Source organism: Nuphar pumila, chromosome 2, assembly GCF_984573655.1.
Source record: "Nuphar pumila chromosome 2, dmNupPumi1.hap1.1, whole genome shotgun sequence".
NCBI lineage: Eukaryota > Viridiplantae > Streptophyta > Magnoliopsida > Nymphaeales > Nymphaeaceae > Nuphar > Nuphar pumila.
The window spans coordinates 33,930,595-33,957,984 of record NC_143250.1 but is presented as its reverse complement, the minus strand read 5'-3'; the positions used below and the strand labels follow the sequence as shown (position 1 = coordinate 33,957,984).

General features: G+C 43.3%; 2 protein-coding genes across 2 annotated transcripts in view; both read left to right on the top strand.

The window, feature by feature from the left end:
• Window positions 1–26,928, top strand: part of LOC149845215 (uncharacterized) — a 186,085-nt gene extending 159,157 nt beyond the window's left edge. Inside the window, exons 16-18 of the mRNA XM_089995614.1 lie at window positions 23,005–23,097; window positions 25,842–26,039; window positions 26,464–26,928. Coding sequence (XP_089851740.1) covers window positions 23,005–23,097; window positions 25,842–26,039; window positions 26,464–26,757 — 585 coding nt within the window. The 3' untranslated portion in view covers window positions 26,758–26,928. The remainder of the gene's footprint in view (window positions 1–23,004; window positions 23,098–25,841; window positions 26,040–26,463) is intronic.
• Window positions 2,571–7,106, top strand: LOC149845216 (uncharacterized). Its single transcript, XM_089997127.1, has 2 exons — window positions 2,571–4,404; window positions 5,587–7,106. Exons 1-2 carry the CDS (start codon window positions 2,571–2,573, stop codon window positions 7,029–7,031), a joined length of 3,279 nt encoding a protein of 1,092 aa, XP_089853253.1. The 3' UTR covers window positions 7,032–7,106.
• Window positions 26,929–27,390: the final 462 nt, after the last annotated feature.

Below are 27,390 nucleotides of genomic sequence, written 5' to 3'. Positions count from 1 at the left end.
CTCTTGAAATTTAGAGAAAACAATGGAAGATTATAGTTGCTGTGTCAAATCTATTATCCTATAATAGAAAAGGTTGGGTACAAGGGTTGCACAGATGTTGTAACAGGCATGACAGCAGCCTGACCCGTCGGATACATTCGATGGGTACCGATGGCTGCCATTATTAGCATTTTTTTTATGCTACTACTGTCTCTCCATAGTCGGCTGCTAATGGTGTTTTCTTTGTTATATAGACTACCAGCCGTAGGGGAATGGACTGTTTGTTCTTTTCTTTCTTTTTATGATAGTATGTGTGCAGTAACAGGCTCAGGGGACGTGCTGGATGATCTAATCTAGCTAGTCCAGCCAGCAGTCTAAGTAGGGTGGACCACTTAGACAGTAGGACGAAAGGCCGAGTGTGGCAAGCCTAACTACTTCTCATAGTAGGTGCTGGGATTTTACACCATTCTGATGGATGGATGAATGATAGCATTTCATTTCATGATATTTAAATGTGAGCTTGGTTAGTATACTGCTGTTTGTATTAATTAGGAATGCTTGTGGAAATATGTGGCATGTTACATGGAAGTATGTATTGTTTAAAGCCTCATGTGCATATATGGATCAATGTGGGTTTTAAAATGTGATATCATGCATGGATTGTTGTCATGAATTTATGAACGATGGATGAATGCATAAGAGGTAGGGGGTGTCATAGAGACACTTGTACATGGATAGTACATGCATATGGTGTGGTAATTTGTGCACTTTATTAAGAAAGTTGGTTTTGTTTCCACATTGGCTGCATCACTTACACAACGTAAGATGGTGGCATACTACTACACTGTTCACATGGTATTCGTGGGCGGGAGTCCCATATGAGTTCTTGCAGGGGTGTATGCGAGCTTTACACTTCACTTTTGCATAGGGTGTTGCAGAATTTAGAACTGAATTAAATAAAAACATAATAAAGAACAATGTAACTTTTGATCTGAGGTCTTCCATCTGGATAATGGAGATCTTAGAGTTTCCAGTCCTGGGGAGGCTGTGAGGATACAAAAACTCCGTGTGCGTGAATTTTGGCTCCCAGAACCCGATATAGAGGGTCTTTCTCCTGGCCACGGTTTTAGGGAGAACCCGCCACTTTACCCGGGAGTGGTGGTGTTGGTCACAGCTGTGAATTTGTTTGGTACCAAAGGAAGTGGCACTTGTGGGCGTGGGGTGTCCCTTGTGTCCCCGACATTAGATGTGGAGGTCTAATGTTCCGAGGGTGACTCGGTCGAGGGCTAGGTTGGAACCCAGTAATAAAATACCAAATTGTGTGCTAATTTACCCTGGGAACCTACTTGACCTCGGGGTTTTTACCTGTTTGGTGTATCCGCGGGCGATGGAAATTTCAAAGAGAAACCTAAAGTTGTATGCATTAAATAAGGTCATGCATATGGAAAGAAAACTCAAACTTAAATATAAGATAATAAGGAAGCCATGCATTTTCTTCTTTGCACTAAGTCATGCATCAATTGAAATGATCTCTAGTTCATGATATGGTAAATGTATGCAATTCATTTCTTAAAAGCATGTTGAAATGTTTTATTATTGCTATGTGTTACTGTCTTACTGTCCTTTAGCCGTGAGTATGAATAATCTGTTACACTTATGCAGGATCGGATGTTGCATGTTGGTTGTATCTGCACTCACTCAAACCAACATATGAAATCTTACTCGTGATCTTTGTCTCACCTAATTTCCTTGAAATAGTAGTGCTCAGAATTTTGTTCTGACCCTTCTACTTCGTTGGTTTTACAGGAAATGGAGAGCAGTGAGAGATGAGCTGTTCACTATGGATGGACGAGGTTCACATTTTGGAGTGGATAGTTCGGCAGTGGCAGAGGGATTTTATTTTTGTTTTTGACTCCATTGTTCTCTTCAGTTCTTGTACTCTTTGGTTGTATAAAGAATGGTAATAACAATTTACTTCGGTTCATAAATAAATGGTTGGTGTTACTACTCATTGATGATGATTGTCAGTACTTTGTGGTGATGGGATATCCAATGGAAAGTGGAACTGTGAGGACCCCAGATCCTTGGGAAGGTTTCTGTATATAAAAAAAAAATTTCTTGCATTTTTGAAAAGGAAGGAGTTGGGGTCGTTACAGGTTTGGTATCAGAGCCACCACAAAGGACTGAAAATTTTATCATCTCTAAGTAGTAGAGATCTTTATTTTGGTAAGAAAGCCCTGCCCGGAACATCCCCTGGTTGTGACCCGTCCTCCAGAGCAGTCATCCTCACTGGTAAAGTTATTTAATGTTGTTATTTAAAAGTATATGAACTATACATGATTGATTGCATTCATAGTTCGATGTGTTTGATTAGTATGGAATTAAAAGTTTAATATGTTTTTACGAACGTTCTTGTTCGTGATTAAACCCGAGAGGGTAGGACCACTATGAGGCTGATCATGTTAATAATGTGGGTGTTGTAGATGTCACATTATACCCGCAGAGGTGCTTCGTCATCTACTGCTGCTCCCGCAAACTGGCAGGAGCAGAGAGACTTTATGATGGAAGTCATTCACACCCTGACCGAGACTATGACGGCTCAGGCAAATCAGACTGCTCAGGCTTTGCAGGCTGCACAGGCCATGCAGGCGGCGCAAGCTGCTCAGGCAGTGCAGGCTGCTCAGGCAGCACAGGCGGCTCAGGCGGCGGCGCGTGACCATCCAGTCGACATTGGTACTCATGTGGGTGGTGTCTCGTTCGAAAGGTTCCTGAAGTTGGACCCGCCAACTTTTTCAGGAAAGTCGGACCCAAAAGCCGCCGAGAGCTGGGTCGAAGAAATGGAACGAGCGTTCGACGTCCTACCTGTTCCCGAGGACAGAAAGACTCCATTTGGCACGTACCGTCTGCAGGGAGATGCCAAGAAATGGTGGGATACCCTACGAAGGGTAAAGTTCGCCGGCCAGGACGGGATTCCCTGGGAATTGTTTAAGGATGAGTTTTTGGATGCATACTTTCCTCCTTATGCTGAGGAACAGATGCAACGAGAGTTTCTTGATCTGACTCAGGGAACCATGAATCTGGTGGAGTACACTACCCGGTTCCGGAATCTCGAGAAGTATTGTCCGAACCTCTTTAAGAGCGAGAAGGCAAGGGCGGCCAAATATGTGCATGGACTGAAAGATGGGTTGAGGACCCGCGTTCTGACTAGCCGGCCTCCTACGTTGGCCGATGCTATCGAGTCAGCCACTGTCCTAACCAAAGATTCGGAGAAGTCACGAGCTACGTTTAAGAAAGGAGGCGGCAACGGAGAAGGTCCTTCTGGTGGAACAAGGAAGAATCCACCGACTGGGGATAAGGTGCATGGTGGCAAGAAACAGCGGACCCATGGTGGGCGACAGCAGGGACGACCCCAGCACCAGAGGCAGCAGGGGAGGGCCTCGCCCGTGTGTCGTAAGTGCGGCAAGAGCCATCAACCAGGCTTCTGTCCATTGTTCAAAGGGGTTTGTTTTCAGTGCCAGCAACTGGGGCACATTGCTCCCTTCTGCCCAAACAAGCCAGCAGCCGCAGGCCAACAACAACAGAGGCCCCAACAGCAACAACAACAAGGTCCGCGCAAAACCAATGGGCGAGTCTACGCTGCTACAGCAGCCCCTCAGGACGATCAGCCTGACCTGATCGAAGGTATATTCCTAGTTGTTGATCATCTTGCACGTGTGATGTTTGATTCGGGTGCAACCCACAGTTTTATTTCTTCTGCATTTGCAAAATCACTCAATTTAGTTCTTTCTAGCCTCGAAAAAGTTTTAGATGTGATGTCACCAATGGGTGTGTCTTCTTCTTGCGGGAAGTATTTTCCCGCGATATGCGTTGTGATCGAGGGCCATGAATTGTCCGCTGATTTGGTTATTTTGGATATGACCTTTTATGACGTTATCCTGGGTATGGATTGGTTATCAAAACATAACGCGACTCTCCAGTGTCGGGGCAAGAAAGTGATCTTGGAGCGCCCCGAATTGTCTATGTTTTTCCTTCCGCAGAGACCGACCAGTGGAGTAAAGGTTGTCTCCGCCTTGAAGGTATCCAAGTATTACAAGCAAGGTTTCATGGTGTTCTTGGCCAGTGTATCCGCTCAAGATAATCAGGCGATACCTTTAGATCAACTAGATGTTGTCTGCGAGTTTTCAGACGTTTTTCCTGAGGACTTACCGGGGCTTCCCCCGCAGCGGGAAGTTGAGTTCTCAATTGAGCTAGTGCCTGGCACGGCACCAGTCTCTCGCGCTCCGTATCGTATGGCACCCGCGGAATTGGGAGAATTAAAGAAACAATTGCAGGAGCTTCTGGACAAGGGATTTATTAGACCAAGTGTGTCTCCTTGGGGAGCACCGGTCCTTTTCGTTAAGAAGAAGGATGGCTCGATGCGGCTTTGTATTGACTACCGCATGTTAAATCAAGTGACCATAAAGAATAAGTATCCCCTGCCGAGAATTGATGATTTGTTTGATCAATTGAGAAAGGCAAAAGTATTCTAAAAAATTGACCTTCGGTCGGGATATCATCAACTGAGGATTAAGACTGAGGATATTCCAAAAACAGCTTTTCGGTCCAGATATGGGCATTATGAGTTCTTGGTGATGTCTTTTGGACTCACTAATGCTCCTGCGGCGTTTATGAATCTAATGAATCGTGTTTTTAGATTATGGCTGGATTCTTTTGTCATCGTGTTCATTGACGACATCTTAATCTACTCGGAGAGCGTGGAAGATCATAAAGAGCATCTGAGTATTGTACTGCAGACGCTGAGGGAACATAAGCTTTACGCTAAATTCTCAAAGTGCGAGTTTTGGATCGATAAAGTAATGTTCCTCGGTCACGTAATATCAGAAAAGGGTGTTGAGGTTGATCCAGCCAAAGTAGAAGCTGTGTTGTCTTGGGAACAACCAAAGACTGTGACTGATATAAGAAGTTTCTTGGGACTGGCGGGGTATTACCGTCGATTTATCCAAGACTTTTCTCGTATTGCAGCACCAATGACTAGGTTGTTGCAGAAAGGGGTAAAGTTTGAATGGTCCCCTCGATGCGAGGATAGTTTTCGAGAATTAAAGAAACGGTTGACCACGGCCCCAGTGTTGTCATTGCCTTCCGGTACAGGTGGTTGGGTGGTATACAGCGATGCGTCAGGGACTGGGTTAGGATGTGTTCTTATGCAACACGGAAGGGTTATAGCATATGCTTCCCGACAGTTGAAAGTGCATGAGAAGAATTATCCCACGCATGACTTGGAGTTGGCGGCAGTGGTCTTCGCGTTGAAGATTTGGCGCCACTACCTCTATGGGGAACAGTTTGAGGTTATGTCCGATCACAAGCGCCTCAAATATATTTTCACTCAAAGGGATTTGAATTTGAGGCAGCGGAGGTGGTTGGAGTTCTTGAAGGATTATGACTTTTCCATCGCTTACCATCCGGGTAAAGCGAATGTGGTGGCGGACGCGCTCAGCAGAAAGGCATCAGTCACAGCGGCAATCTTGATAGAACGTAGTTGGGATCTGGTCGAGGAGTTTGTCAGATGGCAACCTTTTGTGAATAACTCTGGACGCATCCTTTGCTCAGGGATGCAGGTACAACCAGAAATATTGGAACGGATCGAAGAACTTCAGTCTGAAGACTCAGTCTTTGAGAAATTATGTGAGAGTGCTAAGAAACCAGAAGCACAATTTCGCAGAACAGAGGATGGAGTCATCATGTTTGGGAATAGATGGTGGGTCCCGAAGGCTTTGCGAGAAGAGTTATTAAGTGAAGCTCATAGGTCTAGGTTCTCTGTTCACCCTGGCTCCACCAAGATGTTCAAGGATCTTCAGAGGACGTACTGGTGGAATGGAATGAAGGGGGATGTAGCGGAATTTGTGTCCCGATGCCTCACTTGTCAGCAGGTGAAGATCGAGCACCAAAGACCTGGTGGACTTCTGCAGCCACTAGAGATTCCAGAATGGAAGTGGGATGATATTTCAATGGACTTTATCGTAGGATTTCCTAAGACTCGACGTCAGCATGACGCCATTTGGGTAATTGTGGATCGTTTGACTAAGAGTGCGCATTTTCTTCCGATTAGGATCAGCCAGAGTTTGGAGAGCTTGGCCGATCTCTACGTAGAGGAGATTGTTAGGCTCGATGGTGTGCCTCGTTCGATAGTGTCAGATCGAGATCCAAGGTTCACATCTCGATTTTGGCGACAACTGCAGAAGGCTCTTGGTACTACCTTGAAGTTCAGTACAGCTTTCCATCCACAGACGGACGGGCAATCAGAACGTACAATCCAAACTCTCGAGGATATGTTGAGAGCGTGTGCCCTGGACTGGGCAGGAGATTGGGATAAGCACGTGAAACTTGCGGAGTTTTCATACAACAATAGCTACCATGCTAGTATTGGGATGGCGCCGTATGAAGCTTTATATGGTCGACCATGTAGGTCTCCAGTGTGTTGGGATGAAGTTGGGATTAGAGCGGGGGAGTCTTCCGAAATCATTCAGCATTATACAGATCAGGTGCGCTTAGTACGGCAAAAGTTGGTCGCGGCTCAGAGTAGGCAAAAGAGCTACGCCGATCGGCGGCTTCGCGAGCTCAATTTTGAGGTTGGCGACCACGTTTTTGTTCGGATCTCACCTACGAAAAGTATTTTTCGGTTTGGTAAGAAAGGAAAATTGAGTCCTAGATACGTAGGACCTTTCGAAGTTCTTGGTCGGGTCGGAGAAACTGCTTACCGTATAGCACTTCCTCCTCAGTTTTCGCAGATTCACGATGTGTTCCATGTCTCTATGTTGAGGAAGTATGTACCAGACCCCTCGCACGTGATTCGTTATGAGGCAATCGAGGTACAACCTGACTTAACTACGGATGAAAAGCCGATAGCAATTGTGGAACGCCAGGAAAAAGTGTTACGAAGTAGAACAATCCCTTTTGTAAAGGTGTTCTGGCAGCATCATGGGTTGGATGAATGCACGTGGGAACCTGAGGCGGACATGCGCCAACATTATCCACACTTATTCGGTATGTTCTAATTTCGTGGACGAAATTCTTTTAAGGGGGGTAGGATGTAATATCCGGAAGAATTAGGGTATATTTAGTCGATTTGGGTCTAGGACCCGATATCCGGACCCATAAAGGAATCAATAAATGGGTGTTAAATTCGGATTTTTATAATGAATTTAATTAGGAAAATACTCAGGTATTAGGGTCGGATCCACAGTTGGACCCGCAAGGATCCAACTGAGGATCCGTTAGCACAGAAAGACCCGGATCCAAGTATATGTTGGATCGGGTGTTGCGGGTCGCAGGGTTTGGACCCGGACCCAAGTGCGAGCCTTATGAAATAAAAATCAAGAATCGTGCCTCAAGCACGATTCTTGCATTTCAAGAAGGCGAGAGGGTGAAAGGGGGGTTACGCAGAACGTAACCAACCCCTCTTTTCTCGGAAGGAGGTGGAAAGGGGGGGAGCTCGGCATTAAAAAGGAGGGGGAGTCCCCACATTCAGGTTTTGTTTCTCCCACTCGACCTCCCTCCCTCCCTCTCACGACCGGTGCGCACACAGTGGAGGAAGGCGCCTTCACGGCAGGAGCTTCGACCTTCCGCACCCGTCAAGGCTCTTGCGAGGATTTTCCTTCACGGCTGTAGGGGGGGAAACACCATCGGCCTGCACCTCTTCACGAAGGAAGCCACCAGCCGCCAGAAATCACCGTAAAAAGGTACGGCTATTCATGGATATGGGTGAGGGATCGAGCCTGGGTTCGATCTTGTATGAGGGTTTGAGGAGAGAGAGGGTCTGGGAATAGGATTTTGGATTATTGCTAGTGTTTTCTTTCAAGAAACGAAAAGGGAAAGGGGGTTTATGGGTAGCGGTCTGGGTTGGGGAATGATGTTGGTCCAACCCTAAATCCTAAGGGTTTTAATTTGGCCGACATGGGATCGATGGAGGGCAAAGACAGCCGGTTACGGCAGCCCTGTTCTTGCTGGGAATACCCCAGATTTGGGGGTTCTTTAGCCTGGAAATCGATGAGCACAGGCTGGGGGTGTATGAGTGTGTTGAGCTGGAGGTGGGTTGCCATATTTAGTGTGCTCTGATTTGTAGTAAATTCCAGTATGCATAATATGATAATTTCTTTGGCTTACCTGAAATTATTTGCTCAGAATATAACGTGGGAATGGTAGTTTAAAAGCAGGAAAAATCGATGAAGTTGAGGGTGTATTTAGATCATGTTTCTTGTTATTAATACGATGAAGTTAAATCTTGTTAATTCTACATGCGTGAGAATCTGTTGTGTCTGAATTTACATGTTGTACTCTTGAAATTTAGAGAAAACAATGGAAGATTATAGTTGCTGTGTCAAATCTATTATCCTATAATAGAAAAGGTTGGGTACAAGGGTTGCACAGATGTTGTAACAGGCATGACAGCAGCCTGACCCGTCGGATACATTCGATGCGTACCGATGGCTGCCATTATTAGCATTTTTTTTATGCTACTACTGTCTCTCCATAGTCGGCTGCTAATGGTGTTTTCTTTGTTATATAGACTACCAGCCGTAGGGGAATGGACTGTTTGTTCTTTTCTTTCTTTTTATGATAGTATGTGTGCAGTAACAGGCTCAGGGGATGTGCTGGATGATCTAATCTAGCTAGTCCAGCCAGCAGTCTAAGTAGGGTGGACCACTTAGACAGTAGGACGAAAGGCCGAGTGTGGCAAGCCTAACTACTTCTCATAGTAGGTGCTGGGATTTTACACCATTCTGATGGATGGATGAATGATAGCATTTCATTTCATGATATTTAAATGTGAGCTTGGTTAGTATACTGCTGTTTGTATTAATTAGGAATGCTTGTGGAAATATGTGGCATGTTACATGGAAGTATGTATTGTTTAAAGCCTCACGTGCATATATGGATCAATGTGGGTTTTAAAATGTGATATCATGCATGGATTGTTGTCATGAATTTATGAACGATGGATGAATGCATAAGAGGTAGGGGGTGTCATAGAGACACTTGTACATGGATAGTACATGCATATGGTGTGGTAATTTGTGCACTTTATTAAGAAAGTTGGTTTTGTTTCCACATTGGCTGCATCACTTACACAACGTAAGATGGTGGCATACTACTACACTGTTCACATGGTATTCGTGGGCGGGAGTCCCATATGAGTTCTCGCAGGGGTGTATGCGAGCTTTACACTTCACTTTTGCATAGGGTGTTGCAGAATTTAGAACTGAATTAAATAAAAACATAATAAAGAACAGTGTAACTTTTGATCTGAGGTCTTCCATCTGGAGAATGGAGATCTTAGAGTTTCCAGTCCTGGGGAGGCTGTGAGGATACAAAAACTCCGTGTGCGTGAATTTTGGCTCCCAGAACCCGATATAGAGGTTCTTTCTCCTGGCCACGGTTTTAGGGAGAACCCGCCACTTTACCCGGGAGTGGTGGTGTTGGTCACAGCTGTGAATTTGTTTGGTACCAAAGGAAGTGGCACTTGTGGGCGTGGGGTGTCCCTTGTGTCCCCGACATTAGATGTGGAGGTCTAATGTTCCGAGGGTGACTCGGTCGAGGGCTAGGTTGGAACCCAGTAATAAAATACCAAATTGTGTGCTAATTTACCCTGGGAACCTACTTGACCTCGGGGTTTTTACCCGTTTGGTGTATCCGCGGGCGATGGAAATTTCAAAGAGAAACCTAAAGTTGTATGCATTAAATAAGGTCATGCATATGGAAAGAAAACTCAAACTTAAATATAAGATAATAAGGAAGCCATGCATTTTCTTCTTTGCACTAAGTCATGCATCAATTGAAATGATCTCTAGTTCATGATATGGTAAATGTATGCAATTCATTTCTTAAAAGCATGTTGAAATGTTTTATTATTGCTATGTGTTACTGTCTTACTGTCCTTTAGCCGTGAGTATGAATAATCTGTTACACTTATGCAGGATCGGATGTTGCATGTTGGTTGTATCTGCACTCACTCAAACCAACATATGAAATCTTACTCGTGATCTTTGTCTCACCTAATTTCCTTGAAATAGTAGTGCTCAGAATTTTGTTCTGACCCTTCTACTTCGTTGGTTTTACAGGAAATGGAGAGCAGTGAGAGATGAGCTGTTCACTATGGATGGACGAGGTTCACATTTTGGAGTGGATAGTTCGGCAGTGGCAGAGGGATTTTATTTTTGTTTTTGACTCCATTGTTCTCTTCAGTTCTTGTACTCTTTGGTTGTATAAAGAATGGTAATAACAATTTACTTCGATTCATAAATAAATGGTTGGTGTTATTACTCATTGATGATGATTGTCAGTACTTTGTGGTGATGGGATATCCAATGGAAAGTGGAACTGTGAGGACCCCAGATCCTTGGGAAGGTTTCTGTATATAAAAAAAAAAAAATCTTGCATTTTTGAAAAGGAAGGAGTTGGGGTCGTTATAGCATCTCATCCATCCTTCAACATTGTATCAAAGCAGTCGATCGTGGGAGCGTGATCGATCGTGATCAATCTACGATTGATCTACACCTACGAGAAAAAAATATATATTCAAATCAGGTCAGTTTTTTTTTTGTAAGATCTGATAACAGATCTGGGATTTGACCAAGGTCATGACCCAGATCTGTCATCAGATCTAAGGGAGCATCGTGGGTGTGTGTCTTCAGGTCTGGCAGCCGTAACCCTTGAGCCCTTGAGTTCCACCTGCCGTGATTTTTTAGTTTGGCAGCTTATAACAGATTGTATGTGCTGCTATTTGTGATCGAGATGTGCTGCTGCCGTGATTTTTTATCGCGTCCCTTGAAGAAATGAGCTTCCTTCTTTAGCTGTCGTGATTTACAGCACCTGTCGTGATTTTAGCATCTGCCGTGATTACCTGCTGGGTCGTGAATTTTTTTTTCATGCTGTCGTGAGTTACAGCATCTATCAATATGATTTCAGCAACAACTGTCATGATTTACAACTGTCGTGATTTCAGCATCTGCCGTGATTAGCTGCTGGGTCGTGAAATTTTTTTTTCATGCTGTCGTGATTTGTTTTTTCATGCTGTGAAAGAAGTATGTTAGTTTCAGTTATGCTCATGTCGTGGAAGCAGCAAGCGTGAGTCTCTGCTGTGTTGAAAAATATCTTGTTTATGTGAAAGTTTTTTATTGCCGTGGGATTCTGTGTTGAGTATAGATATTGGTCGTCGTTTCTGGTTGATGCATGATTGTCACACGCTATTTTATGTGTTGCTTGAAGTTTGTGAAGATTTTATCTCTGGTGTGGCTGCTGTGATTATAAAACCTGTTATTCAAGTGGTAAATCTGATTTTTTTTTGCTGAAATTGTAAAGACCATGAAAAAAAAATTGCGTCTGACTCGTGTCAGACACGTGCCCGCCATGTGTCGGACACGAGTCAGGGTCTGACCCCTGTGTCGGGGCCGGATCCGGGCCGGACCCGAGATCAACCCGGACCCGGGTTCTCGAACTCTCGAGAACCTGCGTCTTTTAAAAAGACGCAGGTGTCTCGGGCGAGGGGTAAAACCCTCGCCCCTTCTCTCTCTCCTCTGCTCCGATCTCCCGCCCCTCACGCTGCCGCCGGCGATCAAAGACGCCGGCGAGCGTTCCCGTCAGACCGCCTCCCCGACTATCGACGATCCCTGGGCGTTGACGACTCCCGGTCCTCGACGCCGCCGCCTGCGACCTCGGTTTCCTCGGTGGCCACCCGTGACCCAGTCGACTGCGCGAGAGCCCCTGTCGTTGGAGCTTTTCGTCGCTTGCGTCCCCAGCGACCTCGAGCACCGACGAATCGCCGGCGACCTTCGAGCCTTGCCGACCACCCCTCTTCCCCTTGTTGTCTCCCCTTCAGCCGCCGACCTTCGATAGCCGGCGTCCTCAGCCGCCGACGATCCTCCCTGCGGCCACCTCTTCGCCTCCTCTCTGAGTTCCGGCGACCCAGTGGCCCCCAAGCTTCGCTCCAGGTCTCCCCCTCTCTGTTGCTCCTCCTTGCGTCTGGCAGACGCTTCGGCAGCCTGGGAGCCTCAGCAGCGCCGCCACCCTCCGTCCGGTGGCCTCGTCCTTCCAGCCCCGATGACGCGGGATCTCCTCCTGTCTGGCGATCGGCTGTGTCGGGACCCTGACGTCGGAGCCATCAGCGCCTCTTCCACTCAGCTCCTCCCCCGTCGCTGTGGTCTCGGAGGTATAACCCTCCTCTCTCTCTCTCTTCTGTGTGCTGGGTAGATCGACAGGGGGGCTGAGCCCCCTGTCATCGCCGCCGGTTGGCAGGGGGCAAAACCCCCCCTGCCTCCCTTTGTTCTGGGTCGACAGGGGGTTGGGCCCCCTGTCGTTGGCTCTTCTTGGCAGGGGGTTCCGCCCCCTGTCATTCTTTTTGCCGTTAGACGACTGGGGGGGGGGATGAGCTCCTTTCTGCAGGGGGTTAAACCCCTTGTCTTCCTCTTTGTATCGATCGACAGGGGGACTGAGCCCCTGTCGTCGTTGCTTTGCCGGCAGGGGGTTCAGCCTCCCCTGCCTTTTCGCTTTGCCGGCAGGGGGCTCTGCGTCCCCTTGCCATTAGTTTTGTCGGCAAGGGGTTTCGCTCCCCCCCTGCCCTTCCTGTTGTTGGTAGGGGGCCTTCGTCCCCCTGCCATTGCCTTACGTTGTTCTCCCGACAGGGGGCGGAGCCCCCCCTGCTTGCTTGTTGCTCCTCGGCAGGGGGCTCTGTCCCCCTGTCCTTGTGCCTGCCTGCAGGGGATGGAGTTCCCCCTGTATTTGTGGCCCAGCAGGGGGCGGAGCCCCCCCTGCTCTCTTGTTCCTTCTCGGCAGGGGGTTCTGCCCCCCTGCCTCCTGCACTGTGCCAGCAGGGGGCAAAGCCCCCCTGCTTTCCTATTTTTGAGCAGGGGCTTGCCCCCTGCATCTCTGTGATTGTTCTCCGGCAAGGGGCCTTACCCCCTTGCCTTGTTCTTGCTGCCGACAGGGGGCTATGCCCCTGTCTCATGCTCTGTCAAGGGGTGTTTTCCCCCTGCCTTGTTGTTGCAGGTGTGGCAGGGAGCCCCTGCTCCCTCCCCTGCCTTTCCTTGTGCTAAGCAGACAGGGAGCTCCTGCTCCCTGCCTCTGCTACTGTTGCCAAGCAGGGCTGAGGCCCCTGCCTCTGGCACCCTTGTCTGCAAGATGCAGAGTTCCTGCATCTGCCTCCTGCAGGCAGGAGACCTTGCTGTGTTTGCTTCTCTTCTCTTATATGGCATATACTAATGTTCTAAGATCTCCAGGTTGAACGGTGGATCCAGCTCGCCCTCTGTGGCTCGAGCTCTTCTTTGCCTACGCTGCATGCGTACGAGGACCCGCAACCCCTTAAGGTAGGGGATTCTTGCGTGAAAGGACAATGAACTGATAAATGCTAAAATAAGAAAGATAACTAAAAGAGGACGATATATGTATACGTATAATATATATACGTATGTCTTTACCTTCAAGGACGCGGTTTCGCGATCCTTGTCCTCTTTACTTTCCTGCACTTTCCTTTCTGTCGCCGCCGCGCTATATGTGCCTAGGCTTTCTATTTCTGCCTTTACATTCCATGTCTTTTAACTCAAGGACGCGGTTTCGCGATCCTTGTCCTCTTTACTTTCCCGCACTTTACTTTTCTGCTGCCCCGCGCTTTGCGCCTTGGCATTTACTTGCTTATGTCTGTCTTGTTCTCCAGGATGTAAAATCCTGGTCCTTCTTTACGTTCTTGCACTTTACTTCCTGCATTTACTTGTTGCCCCGCGCTTTATGCGCCATGGCCTTGCTTCTGCTTTACTTCTCGCGCTTTACCTTCCTGTGTTGTCGTGCTTGCTCTTGCCCTTATCTTTTGTATGTGTTTGTCTTTACCTTGTTGCCGCACTTCGTGCATATGCCTTGCTCATTCATGTATTCCATTGTTGTCGTATGCTTCTTCACTTGTTTACGCTTATCGATCTATCGAGGTGCAACCCCATGCCTCGTGAGTCGTCCTTTACACTGGCGTAGTTCGTATAGGATCTTATACCTCACGAGTTGCTTGCGTAGTTGCCTGCTTGTGCGTTACGATGATCGAGGTATGATCTCATACCCCGTGAGTACCTCTAGCGTTCTACCCTCGCGATGCGGCTTCGCTCATCGAGTCTTGCCCCTCGATTTGCCTTTGTATTGGTTTGTGCACGAGTTTGCCTCTTGTCAGCTTGCGCTCCTTGAGCGCAGCTTCGAGTGTATAGTGTATATCGTTTCACTTATCTTAAAAGGTCTCGACACACTTATGCACTTCAGTTCTCCAAAGACGATGTCTTAGGTGCGATCCTATTTTCAGGAATGTATAGCTTGTAAAGTGATAGCGGCCAGATCTCCCAAATCGATGCATTCGGGATAGATGTGTTACAACCTCAGTTCGCCTATTGGATACGACTTAGATAACCCTGTTTAGGATCCTGTGCACGAGTAGGGCGGGGATCCTAGCGAGGTACTTGCGCCATCCCTAGATCGGCGTTACCTCACCTTTGATACGAGACCTAGTTTGTAGGCTTTCTGGTTCAACCAAGATTGTAGTGCCTTCCATTGTGAAGGTATTGTTGGATCTCTTACGAAGGATCCATGTTTCCTCCTCTTGTAGTTGTACCCTTAGTCACATACGATATGTTTGGGCTACGAGAGCAGAACGAGAGATCTATAAGAACCTCTAAACGTGTATTGATACATTAAGCTAATCCTATTATATTGATTTTCGCCTAATAGGCCGATTGCTCGCGATTGTCTAAAGGACCCGAGCACGATCAGTTGGAACTGGAATGACTTCACTGCATGCTTCTATAAAGTAGAAGCATTGGGATTTCCTGCGAGAGATCCATACCCCTCTTATCGTGGTTGTACTTTTGAACAGGTACGTTGCGTACTACGATGAGTAGGATGAGAGGCCTATGTCTGCCTCGAACATGCAATGGCATGTGTTTGAGATCACAAGAGTGATGTTTCTACCCTCACTGAGGATTGACCCCCTTTTCATCATGATTGTATGTGTGAATAGTTACGATGCGTACTGCTGTGAGTAAGATATGAATTGTGTGTTTGCCTCGAACGCGCAATGACGCGTATAACTCACCTAAATAATAATCATGCGCCTTCACAGGCAAGATGCTCGATTGGGTTGAAAGACCAGAGCATGAGAATGGGACGGCGGTTAAGAAACCCTCCGTCGTGCTCATTCGGAATGGTTCATCAAGAGAGAGGATGGATGGTACAAAACTCCGATGGACAGTCATATATGGCAATCTCGGGCAAAGATCCGACCTTCCTCAGTCATCGGAGGTTAGGGGAAATCCTTCGGGCCACTTCTGCAGAAGTACGGATGCGCATCCATTGGGCCTTTGTTTGCCTTTGGGGATTTACTCTCTTGGTCACAGACTGTCCCTTTAGGAAGCGGACTCAGTCAGTCATTCGGGGTATAATAAAATACATAGCACAATGGACCTCCGAATCGATCTCGGTTGTTTCTACGTTTTGCCTTGTGCGTACCTACAACGGTCTGCTCAGTAATGAGACAAGATATAACTTATGCACATGATCATGAGATATGCATGTTGTGACGTGCGTTGCTTGCTTGCGTGTTAACTCGGTAGTTAGGTATGCTATTCGTTAAGCTAGGTACGCCCGTCAAGGTGTTACCCTTGTTGGTTAAACTGCTTACGCAGTTCCTTGCTTGGTAATAACTAGCTTCTCATACTAGTTGATTGCTTATCTTGTATTGCTTATGAATTGCTTGTGATGCAATAGCTTGTGTCTCACAATTAATGTAATCACCTATCGACGGACTGAGTCATCCTATGGTACTTGTATGTATTGCGAGTGTTGTTATGAATACCTGTCTTATGAAATTGCTTTGCTTGGCTGGTGGATAGAGTTAGTTACTCTTCACCCATTATATTTGTGAGATTGCTATAGTTGTTTGTTCAGCACTCTGATCCTTCCTGCTCTTTTACATAGCTGTCTGCTTTACTAGAGCTTTGCTTACTCCTCAGCACATTTGGTTAGATCTGCTAGTCTTGCTTGTTCTTGCTTGAGCTAGCGTTTATCTTACTTATTGCAGCTTCTGCTCTTTCTTGTCCTTTGCACCCCTACTAGTCTGTTGTGTGACTGACCCATTTTCATGGGCAGGTGGTAAACAGGTTGAGACAGCTTGCGATGACATGATGACGCGATGCATTCAAGGTAATGCCCTTTCCTGACGTTGCGCTCCTAGGATACTTTTGATAGATGCGGTATAAGGTTTCTTTGAAAGCATCTCTTTTGATTATAACTCTGCATTTCTAAAACTGTATTACCAAAATGTGGTTCTTCTTTTCATTTCAATAAAATATATATTTAAACTGCAAATCGGTTTGTAAGGGGGAATCTGCTTTTGGTTGTAATGTGCTCAAGGTCTAGGGACTTGTTGTTTTGAACCTGATCTTCCGCTGAACTTCTGTTTTAAACTCTGATAAATGATTGATTTCAAAGCTTTTAACCTTTTTCATAAAAGGTTTCAAGTCCATGATTTTGGGGCGTTACAGAAATAGAATTAAATATTCTGTATGGGTGAAACTTTGAAATGTGATTCCAAAATTTAACATATTGGAGAGTATAAGGCTTTTGCCAATCCCTTCTCGTACAGCTCTTCTGTAAGGTTGAATGAAACTAACTATGCCAGGTGGTCCAGAACTTTTATGATATCGGTGTATGGACATCGTAGAAAACATATTTTGTTGGAAGACGAACCCACTGAAAAGGTGGGAAAATACGTTACTTGGGATGAAGATAATGATATAGTTATGTCATGGATCGTGAATAGTGTTGAAACCCATATTGCAGATGGTTTAATTTACTATAATACAACCAAACAGATGTGGGACAATCTTCGAGATACGTATTCACAAGAGACTGATGTGAGTCGTATCCTGCAAGTCGAACAGGAGATATATAATTTACAGCAGGGAGATCAGACCTTGGCCCAGTACTATGCATCAGTAAAAGCTGCGTTTGAAAGACTCAATGCTCACAGGCCTCTTTGTTGTTCGAAGCAGAAGGATCATCAAGAACAGACTATGGTTGCTCGGTTTCTTACAGGCTTATCTTCAGAATTCTCTGTTGCAAAAGTCCAAATATTGACTGGATCAGATGTACCCACTCTTGCTGATGCATACAATTGCCTGAGTTGACTTATGATCTCTCTTCCACAATCACAGCCTGTGATCTCTCTTCCACAATCACAGTCTGTGACCCAGTCATCTGCTCTAGTTGTCTCCTCTGGTTATGGGCGTGGAAATATTCAAAATATCAGAGGACGAGGTCGTGGACGAGGTATGGGAGGCAGAGGAAAGCTTCAATGTACATTCTGTGGAAAATCTGGACATTTAGAAGATCGTGGCTGGGATAAACATGGTCAGCCAACCTCTTCTTCTTCAAAGTCATATGTTCCTAAAGCGAATGTTACTACTCTCGAGGCAACAAATGTACATGATAATATATCTGCAAGTGACAGTATTACCCTCAGTTGTGCTGAATATGATGAGCTGATAGCTCTTCGCCCATTGAGTTCCACTCCTCCTGTAGCTGGTGTTGCCTACTCAATAGGAAATCATCTTCATCCGACTGACAGTAAGTGGATTATTGACTCTGGTGCATCCAGACACTTGTGTGGAAATTCACTTATTTTTTCAGATCTAAAGGATATTACTGTTCATCGAGGAGTCTCATTAGCTGATGGGAGTTCCTCCCCGGTTGTTGGTCAGGGAAATATTTTTATATCCTCCTCCTTATAGTTGAAAAATGTTCTTCATGCTCCAAACTTTCCTCAAAGTTTACTCTTTGTTAGTTGCCTTACAAAAGAACAAAATTGTAGAGTAATATTTGATCCAATGGGTTGTCATTTTCAGGATTTGCTGACGGGGAAGAAGATTGGTAAAGGCTATGAAGAAAATGGAGTCTACTACCTACATCATCCAGTGGGTAATGTTCATGCTGCAGTGGAACACTCATTCAGTCCTGTTCAGTGGCATCGTCGCCTTGGTCATCCTTCATTGTCAAAGCTTTGTTCGGTCTTTCCTTAAATTCCTTCCACTACATCATTTCAGTGTGAAGCATGTCAGTTGGGCAAGCATCATCGAAGTTCGTTCCCTTCGAGTCAGAATCAGTCTAGTAATAAAGTTTTTGAACTTCTTCATGCAGATGTATGGGGTCCTAGTAAGATTCCTACTAAGACTCAGTGTCGTTACTATCTTGTTATTGTTGATGATTTCTCTAAGTTGTCATGGGTGTTTTTAATAAAAGAACGATCTGAAGTTCCAAGTATTATCAAATCCTTAATTCTTGAAATAAAAACTCAGTTTGAATCTATTGTCAAGATTGTTCGCACTGATAATGCTCTTGAGTTTAAATCAAAAGGACTGTTACAATTTTACCAAGATCATGGCATTTACCCCAAACTTCCTGTGCCTATTCATCTCAACAAAATGGGGTGGATGAGCGAAAACATCGGCACCTGCTTGATGTTGCCCGGACCATTATGATTCAATCTAATGTTCCTGCGTTATACTGGGGTGATGCGATTACCACTGCTTGCTATCTGATCAACCGCATGCCTTCATCTTCTGTGGGTGATCAAATTCCATTACATATCCTAAAACCTAATGCCCCACTCTTTTCTTTCTCACCAAAAATATTTGGATGTGTTTGTTTTGTACACAAACTTGGCCCTGACCGTGATAAATTAGCTGCTCAAGCTACAAAATGCATATTTATAGGTTATCCCAAAAATCGAAAGGGATATCGATGTTATGATCCTATTTCTCGCCGAGAGTATGTTAGTGCGGATGTATCTTTCTTGGAATCCACTCCATATTACTCTAGTACCGGTTCCCCGTTGCAGGTTGATCCAACTGAGTCTTTTCCATTACCTATACCTCCTTTTCCTTTGGAGTCTGTGCCCTTGTTACCAAACCAAACTTCATCCTCTTCAAGATTTAATGATCCTCCATTGGTATATGTACGTAGAGCTCCACCTCTGCAAGTGCCTTCATCTTCTTCTTTCCCTAAGGCAAGTTCTACTGACAATAGTGATCTTCATGATGATGATAACAGATTTATTGCTCTACGCAAAGGGACACGACAATGTACCTTATATCCCATATCTCATTTTGTCTCTGATGCCAGAATTGGAAATCAGATGAAAACGTTTATTTCAGCCTTATCTGCTGAAACTATTCCTCTGAACTATCAACAGACAGAACTTGATAACCGCTGGAAGCTGGCCATGCAAGAAGAAATGGATGCTTTAGTATCTCAGCATACATGGGATCTAGTTGATTCCCCAGCAGATGCTGACATTGTTGGATGTAAATGGGTATATACAATAAAGTACAAATTTGATGGTTCTATTGAAAGGTACAAGGCCAGATTAGTAGCAAAAGGGTATACTCAGACATATGGTATTGATTTCTTTGAAACCTTTTCTCCTGTTGCACGGATGGGTACCATTTGTCTTGTTCTCTCAGTAGCTGTTCGGCATGGTTGGAGCTTGTACCAATTAGATGTGAAAAATGCATTTTTATATGGGGATCTATCTGAGACTGTTTGCATGCAACAACCTCCAGGATTCGAGGTTGAGGGGGAGTGTCAGAAGGTGTGTAGATTGAGAAAGGCGATTTATGGCTTGAAACAAAGTCCTGATGCATGGTTTCAAAAGTTGTTTGAAGTGATGTCACGCTTTGGCTTTAATAGGTCAGCAGCAGATCATACACTATTTATCAAGAAAACTAACTCTGGCATAGTTGTTATGGTGGTATATGTGGATGACATCATTCTTACAGGAGATGATGTGAAAGCTATTGAAGCCACAATGGCTCATCTTCAAAAACACTTGTTACAAAAGACCTTGGTTCACTTAGATATTTTCTGGGTATAAAAGTTGTCAGGAGCTATGAAGGGATGGTTTTGTCTCAACGGAAGTATGTTCTTGACTTATTAAAGGAAACGGGAATGTTGGGAGCTACAACAACAACAACAACAACAACAACAACTACGCCTTCATCCCAAAACAATTGGGGTCAGCGATATGAACCAAAAAAGAAATTCATTTTGGGTCTTCCACATGAATCCTTTTCCTCCAATCATTTCTATCCAACGCCATGTCCTCGGTGAGGTTCAAAGCATTCATATCCTTTCCTATCATCTCCATCCAAGTCTTCCTAGGCCTACCCCTACCTCTTTTAACTAATATATTTTCCCATTTCTCCAACCTTCTAACTGGAGCATCATTAGGCCTTCGCCGAATATGTCCAAACCACCGTAAACGATTCTCTCGCATCTTATTCTCAATGGGTGCAACACCTACCTTCTTACGTATCTCTTCGTTCCGAATCTTATCTTTTATTGTATTTCCACACATCCATCTAAGCATCCGCATCTCAGCTACACTCATTTTTTGAATATGATGTCTCTTGGCAGCCCAACATTCCGTACCATATAATAAAGCGGGTCTAATAGTCGTCCTATAAAACTTTCCCTTCAACCGCAATGGCATTCTACGATCGCACAGCACTCCAGTAGCACTTTTCCATTTCATCCACCCAACCTTTATCCTATGATTTACATCTCCATCAATTTCTCCATACTTTTGAATGATGGATCCCAAATATTTGAAATAATCATTCACCGGTATATCTTGCTCACCAAGCTTCACTACACTCCCATCACTACTTCGTTGCTTACTAAACCGACATTCCATATATTCAGTCTTACTCTTACTCAACTTAAAACCTCTAGCTTCCAATGTCTGTCTCCATAATTCTAACTTAGCATTAACCCCAGCTCTAGACTCATCAATCAAAACAATATCATCAGCAAACAACATACACCACGGTACATTTTCTTGAATTGATCTCGTAAGCTCATCCATCACTATCGCAAATAGGAAAGGGCTTAAAGCAGATCCTTGATGTAACCCAACCGTTATCGGAAAATTGGTTGTCACCCCTCCACAAGTGCGGACATTGGTTACTACTCCTTCATACATATCTTTAATTATACTAATGTACTTGAGAGAAACACCTTTCTTCATCATTGTCCACCAGAGAACGTCCCTAGGTACTCTATCGTATGCCTTCTCTAAATCAATAAAAACCATATGCAAATCTTTGTTCCTCTCTCTATATCTTTCAATAAGTTGTCTAAGAAGATGTATAGCTTCCATAGTTGATCTTCCAGGCATAAAACCAAATTGATTCTCCGATATCATGACAACCTTCCTCAACCTAGACTCAATCACCCTCTCCCAAAGTTTCATAGTATGACTCATGAGTTTTATACCACGATAGTTTGTGCAATCTTGTATATCACCCTTATTCTTATATAAAGGCACCAAAGTACTCTTCCTCCACTCATTAGGCATCTTATTTGTTCGCCAAATCAAGTTAAAAAGATTTGTCAACCATTCTAAACCTTTCTCTCCCAAGCATTTCCAAGCCTCGATAGGTATACCATCAGGGGCTGTGAAGGGATGGTTTTGTCTCAACGGAAGTATGTTCTTGACTTATTAAAGGAAACGGGAATGTTGGGAGCTAAACCAGCAAATATTCCCATGGACCATAAAGTTCAGTTGTTTGAAGAAGGGTCAAAACCGGTTGATAGCAAAAGCTATCGCTCCCTAGTAGGGAAGCTACTGTATGTAACTGTGACCAGGCCGGATATTGCTTTAGCAGTAAGCAAAGTTAGCCAGTTTATGGACTAACCAACTGCGGTACACTGGAATGCAGCTATAATGATTCTCAGATATCTAAAATCTTCTCCTGGAAAGGGGTTATTGTTCAGGAAAGGTGGAACTCTGGAGATAGTGGCCTATTATGATGTTGACTATGCAGGATCTGTAGTGGATAGAAAATCTATCACAGGATTCTGTGTGTTTCTGGGAGACAACTTGATTTATTGGGAAGTAAGAAACAAAATGTGGTTTCTAGGTCGAGTGCAGAATCAGAATATCGGGCTATGGCCCAAACAATTGCTGAATTGATGTGGGTTTGTACTGTTCTTCATGATCTTCAGGTGAAGGTTTCCTCTCCTATGACCATGATGTGTGATAACAAGGATGCAACATATATAGCGAACAATCCTGTCTTTCATGAGAGAACAAAGCATATTGAGGTTGATTGCCACTATGTAAGAGATATGGTTCAAGCTGGTCATATCACTACCAAATATCTAAAGTCAGAAGACCAAGTTGCAGATATGTTTACAAAGCCTCTTGCTAGACCAAATTTCTCAAAATGTTCTGACAAGCTAAGCATTATTGATATCTATGCTCCAGCTTGAGGGGGAGTGTTGAGAATAGGTGGTTTTAAGTTTAAGCCTTCTTAGATTAGAGGTTATTTGAAATTTTATTTAATAATGGACTTAGATGTAATTTATTCTTTTTGGCCTCTCTCTATTTAACATAGAGAGTAGCTGCCCTAATAGAGTTAACGAGTTTGCTTTCTGTGCAGCCGTCTCTCTCTCTCTCTCTCTCTCTCTCTCTCTCTCTCTCTCTCTCTCTCTCTCTCTCTACTTAGGGTTCGGTGCATCTCTCATCCATCCTTCAACAATGTCCGTGTGACATAAATCTGGAAGTGTATGTGAAGCCTGATTTTTATTGTAATTTGACAAGGTTGCAACATCTCATTTGAGAAAGATGCTGGTACTCATAAAGCAATAAAAACACTTTTTAAGGTCTCCAATATTTGCAAGATCTGTTTGTGTCTGGAATGAGAGATATCTTACTCCTTTATTCTCTTTCTATCAAGGTACTAATAATTTTAATTATTATGATACATTTATCATTATTTTCTCTATATCACGTACAGTAATTCCAACTTTATGTTTATAACTCTTTCAGGCATAATTTTGTTTCAAGCGTCTGATATAATCCAACATTATGTTTATAACTGTTTCAGGCATAATTTTGTTTCAAGCGTCTGATATAATCCAACATTATGTTTATAACTGTTTCAGGCATCTGATCAGTGGTGGTTCGCCCCAGGACATGGCGATTGGTGCACTTGCTTAGAACGATATAAACTGTGCCGTGATGGTATATATCACAAGGTGTGAATTAGATGTTTATCTACCAAATAGCTTCAAGTAGAAATATAGAGTAAATGTGGTTATCATTACAGTCCATGATAATTGGTTTGGCAATTTCTTATCATATTAACACATCCCTGCTATTACACATAACAGTGGCAAAACACTTCTGAATCTATGTTGAATTGATTCCTGTTGTGATGTGCATGGATGTGGATGTATAGTCACTGTCATCTATTGACCAACTTTAAAAAGGTAAAAGCTAAATAGAAATGAAAAACCTTTTTCACCTAAATTCTAAGGCTTGCAACTGCACGTGGCAGGAATAGTGACTAGCAGTGCTCCATTTGAGTCAAAAAAATTGTAGCAATGCTAGGCAGCTGCCAAATATAGAAATGCCATTTTTATTTCCTATGGATTTGGTAAAACTTGCCAATTGAATTTTCAGTCTTACCATTAAAGTTCAAATAATGTATGACTTTACCTTTTGTTGAACTGGTGATTGAGCTTCAGTTGCTCCATGCAATCATGAAGAATTACACCTGGAAAATCTGTGCAGACATCTCTCTGTGGAACATATTGGAATTCTCGTACCTTTGGGCTTTCATCCACGTTTTATGGTATTCTGACCACAGTTTTTCCTGACGCAGTTGATTAGGAGTTTAGAACCACTAGCTATCATGTACTTTCTGAATGGTATTATCAGATGGTGGTTATTGAGCCTGATCTTGTCACTGATTCATCCTCTGCACGTCCTGAAATATTGAAACTGCAATTCATTTACTATATAAATACTGCAGGTTAATAAAAGGTAGGTCTTCTAATCAAACAACAAAGAAAGATACACAAGAACACAATAGGCAATAAGCCAAAACACAAGTAACTATGGGCAATACAAATGCACTAAGGCACAATAGAGTGAGAACAAGAGAGAGCACACAAAAAATATGATTTTATTAATAGGAATGCTCACAAGAAGCTTGCAAATACAATGAGGATGAATACCCATTTATATAGATACAAGGGGCTAGAACTGTCCATTAGGAGTGCTTAACAGCTAGTCCAACCAGCCATTAGGCACTCCAAACGACTAGTCCAACTAGCCGTTAGGCACTCCCAACGGCTAGTTCAACAGCCAAAAAACAAAGAATAAAATAAGAAAAAGTAAAAACTAATAAATAAAAAAGAATACATTATTATTATATATATTATATATACATTTAACAGGTCCTGTACCTTGGTTCATTATTCATGCAACTATTGCCTGAAGTTGATCTTCTAAATCACGCTGATATGCTTAACTCTACCCAATTTTATGTTGTCTGCCTTGAGAGGATGATAGACATCCTTCTTATCTCAAGTACTGGAGTATAGGCGAATATTGGGGACAGTAAAGTACCTTGACATTGATTTTGTGGTTCCCAAATTTCTCAATATGTTGGTTCTCTACAAAGGTGTAAAATAATCGTGTGGATGGTATAATGTTCATAGTTTAAATGTCAGAGCCTGTACTGAGATTGTCATATCCATTTCATGTACTTTTAGCTATTGTTTCATTTTTGGATGCTGAGGTAGCTGGACCTTGTAGGTTAATTTCTGGAACCTTTGTTTCATTTGCTATAAGTTCAGTCGCTTGGACTCTCCATAAGAGTTGCACATTTGCTCTATTGAGTACCAGAGATCATCATTCTATGGTGTTATTGCTACAAGTTGATGGATGCACCAGATTCATACCCTGGAGCATATTTCTCTTTGTTACTGCTTAATTCTGAAAATGCAATTCAATCTCCATATTGTACAGAAAGCTGTAGTATCTTGATAACATTTCATACATGAGCCTCTAGAGGTGTGCCAGGAGGGTAATTTTCAAAAGTGCACCTAAACTATTAGAAATAATAGAACACACACCTAAGTTTTGGAAATTGTAAAAACACACCTAAACTTTTCATGGTTAATTAAAAAAACCCAAACTTTACTTCCATCAAAGTTTCCATTAAATGTGTGCTGCAATTGCAATTTTGCTGTAAAAAATGTTTTAAAAAGTGTACCTAACTTTTAGGAAATTTTCAAACACATGCCTAAATGATTTGTGATAATGAGGAAACATGCCTAAGTTTTAGAAATGGTTAAAAATGCACCTAAATATTTTCATGGTTAATTAAAGAACTCATTGTTTGCTGCAATTGCCATTTTACCCTCAAAAAGTGTTTTTAATTTTTTAGCATTAATAAAAAACATGTAGGTTTTCAAAATCTTAGATTAACACCTAAACTCTTCATATTCCAAAATTCACTCTTTGAAGCCTATGTAGTGATTTAAACTAAAGTCTGTTGAGATTACTTGAGCTACAAGCCCAACCTGGTGTACTAGTCAAAAAGCACAAGCCTAACAAAGAAAGATTAAGGGCCACCTACCAATTTGGTAAGCCTGCAAATTGGTTAGAGATCCATCCTGGTTCTGGATGATACTTATCCACGTTTGGGTCGCTGGTCTGGTCAAGTTGGATGAAGTTCAGTTCAGAATTGAGCCTGATCCATATTATTGAATCTGGATACTAATTATCCAAATCCAAGTTGATTTTACTTGGTTGTACTTCCAATGGTCAATAAATGTGTTTAAAACACACCATCTATACAACTTGATTTTACTTAAAAAAGAAAAAGTTTGCTTCATTTAAGATACTTGACAGCACATAAAATTAGATGAATCAGTGGACGCTATAATTCACGAGATTGATAGTATCTGCTTTGTTTAATCTGATGCAGCTAGACCAATTTCAGCGTTTGTTATCAACTTACATTCAAGTCATAGATCTAACAGTGGAAGAAGAGGCTGAATACTGGAGGATTGTATATTCCATTGATGAGGGAAAGCCAGTCGCCCCAGAGACTTCAGATCCATATCGCACTGAGAAGCCAAGTTTTGCAATTGCTGCTCCACTGGAAGCTGGAATAAATAATAAGGTTAGTATACGTCTTTGTTTCTTTTTTATGGTCAGCGGATAACCCCTGTGGGATTTAAACTCAAGATTCTCTGTCTCATGGATATGGCTGTGGATGCGAGATTTGGCCATTTTTGTGAAGTTTCGAATATGACTTGTAGATAAAGGGATAGGGAACGGCAGCCAAAACGGAGTATCCATGTGACGGTGAAGATCCCTTGGTTATGGCTTATGATAGTGTGTCCTAAACATTCCGCAATCTCATTCTACCCTTAATATACAAGTGTAAGACCTGAAACAGCTCCGATACGAAGGGCTGATAGTATATGTTGAAAGAAGGGTAGACTAATAATAGAGGCTGGGGGAAACAGTAAACATGGTTGTAAAAGTCATAACATCTCATGACTAGTTTCTGAGCTGCATGTTTTTGTCCTTTTAAATTTAAGGTGCATCTTCTAAGGACGATGCTTAAGTGGGAGGAGCAGATGCACTATGAGGGAGTATTTGGGCAGACAAAGAAAGGGCCTTATTCATATGGTGGATCAAAGTCTGTGGTGCTTGATGAAGTGGCCATTATATGCTGGCCTCATGGCGAGATCATGAGGATGAGATCAGGAAGCACTGCTGCTCATATTGCGGTAAGGATAGGACAGGAGGGAAAATTGGTATTTATCAACGGCCAACTTGTAGTACCTGACACAGAGTTGAAAGATGGGGATATAGTAGAAGTGAGGACATAGGGGTGTGGTTAATTTTGCATCTTCTGTAAAAATAACTCTTGATGCTCATTTTCTGAATGGGTGTCTCTTGAAAGTCATGAGATACCAGACGTTGTACGGTGCTCATATTGACGAATGTTGCAACTCTTCTTGTAAATAGATTTTCTATTCAAGGTTGTTGTAGTACATGAAGCGTTGTTTTTCTTTGTTATTCTAGTGTTGAAATTGTTTATAGCAAAAAAGGTGATACAAAGAGTAGAGCATTTTAATGGGTCTATAGAAATTGCCGTGCCACTCAGAACTACTGCCTGTTTTAACGATGGGGATGGTCAACATCGTTATTTTGATGGATTACGAAAATACTGTGCACCAAAAAGAAAAAATTATGAATCAAAGTGAATAGGGCATAATAATGGAACTTCTGGAAAGAAAATATTGCTTTCAGCCACAAGCCTCTCTCTCTCTCTTTTGATTTATGCCCTTAACGAGGGTAAAATGGCATTGGTTTTGTGCATTAGCATTTCTCTGTTATGGTCATGAGCATTTTTAAGTTCAGAAAATGAACGTACTGTACGGGAAAACATGTTTCCCAAAATGCCCATAAATTCTGAAATCTGACTCATCCAAATTTGCAAATGCTTGATGTTGTTGTTT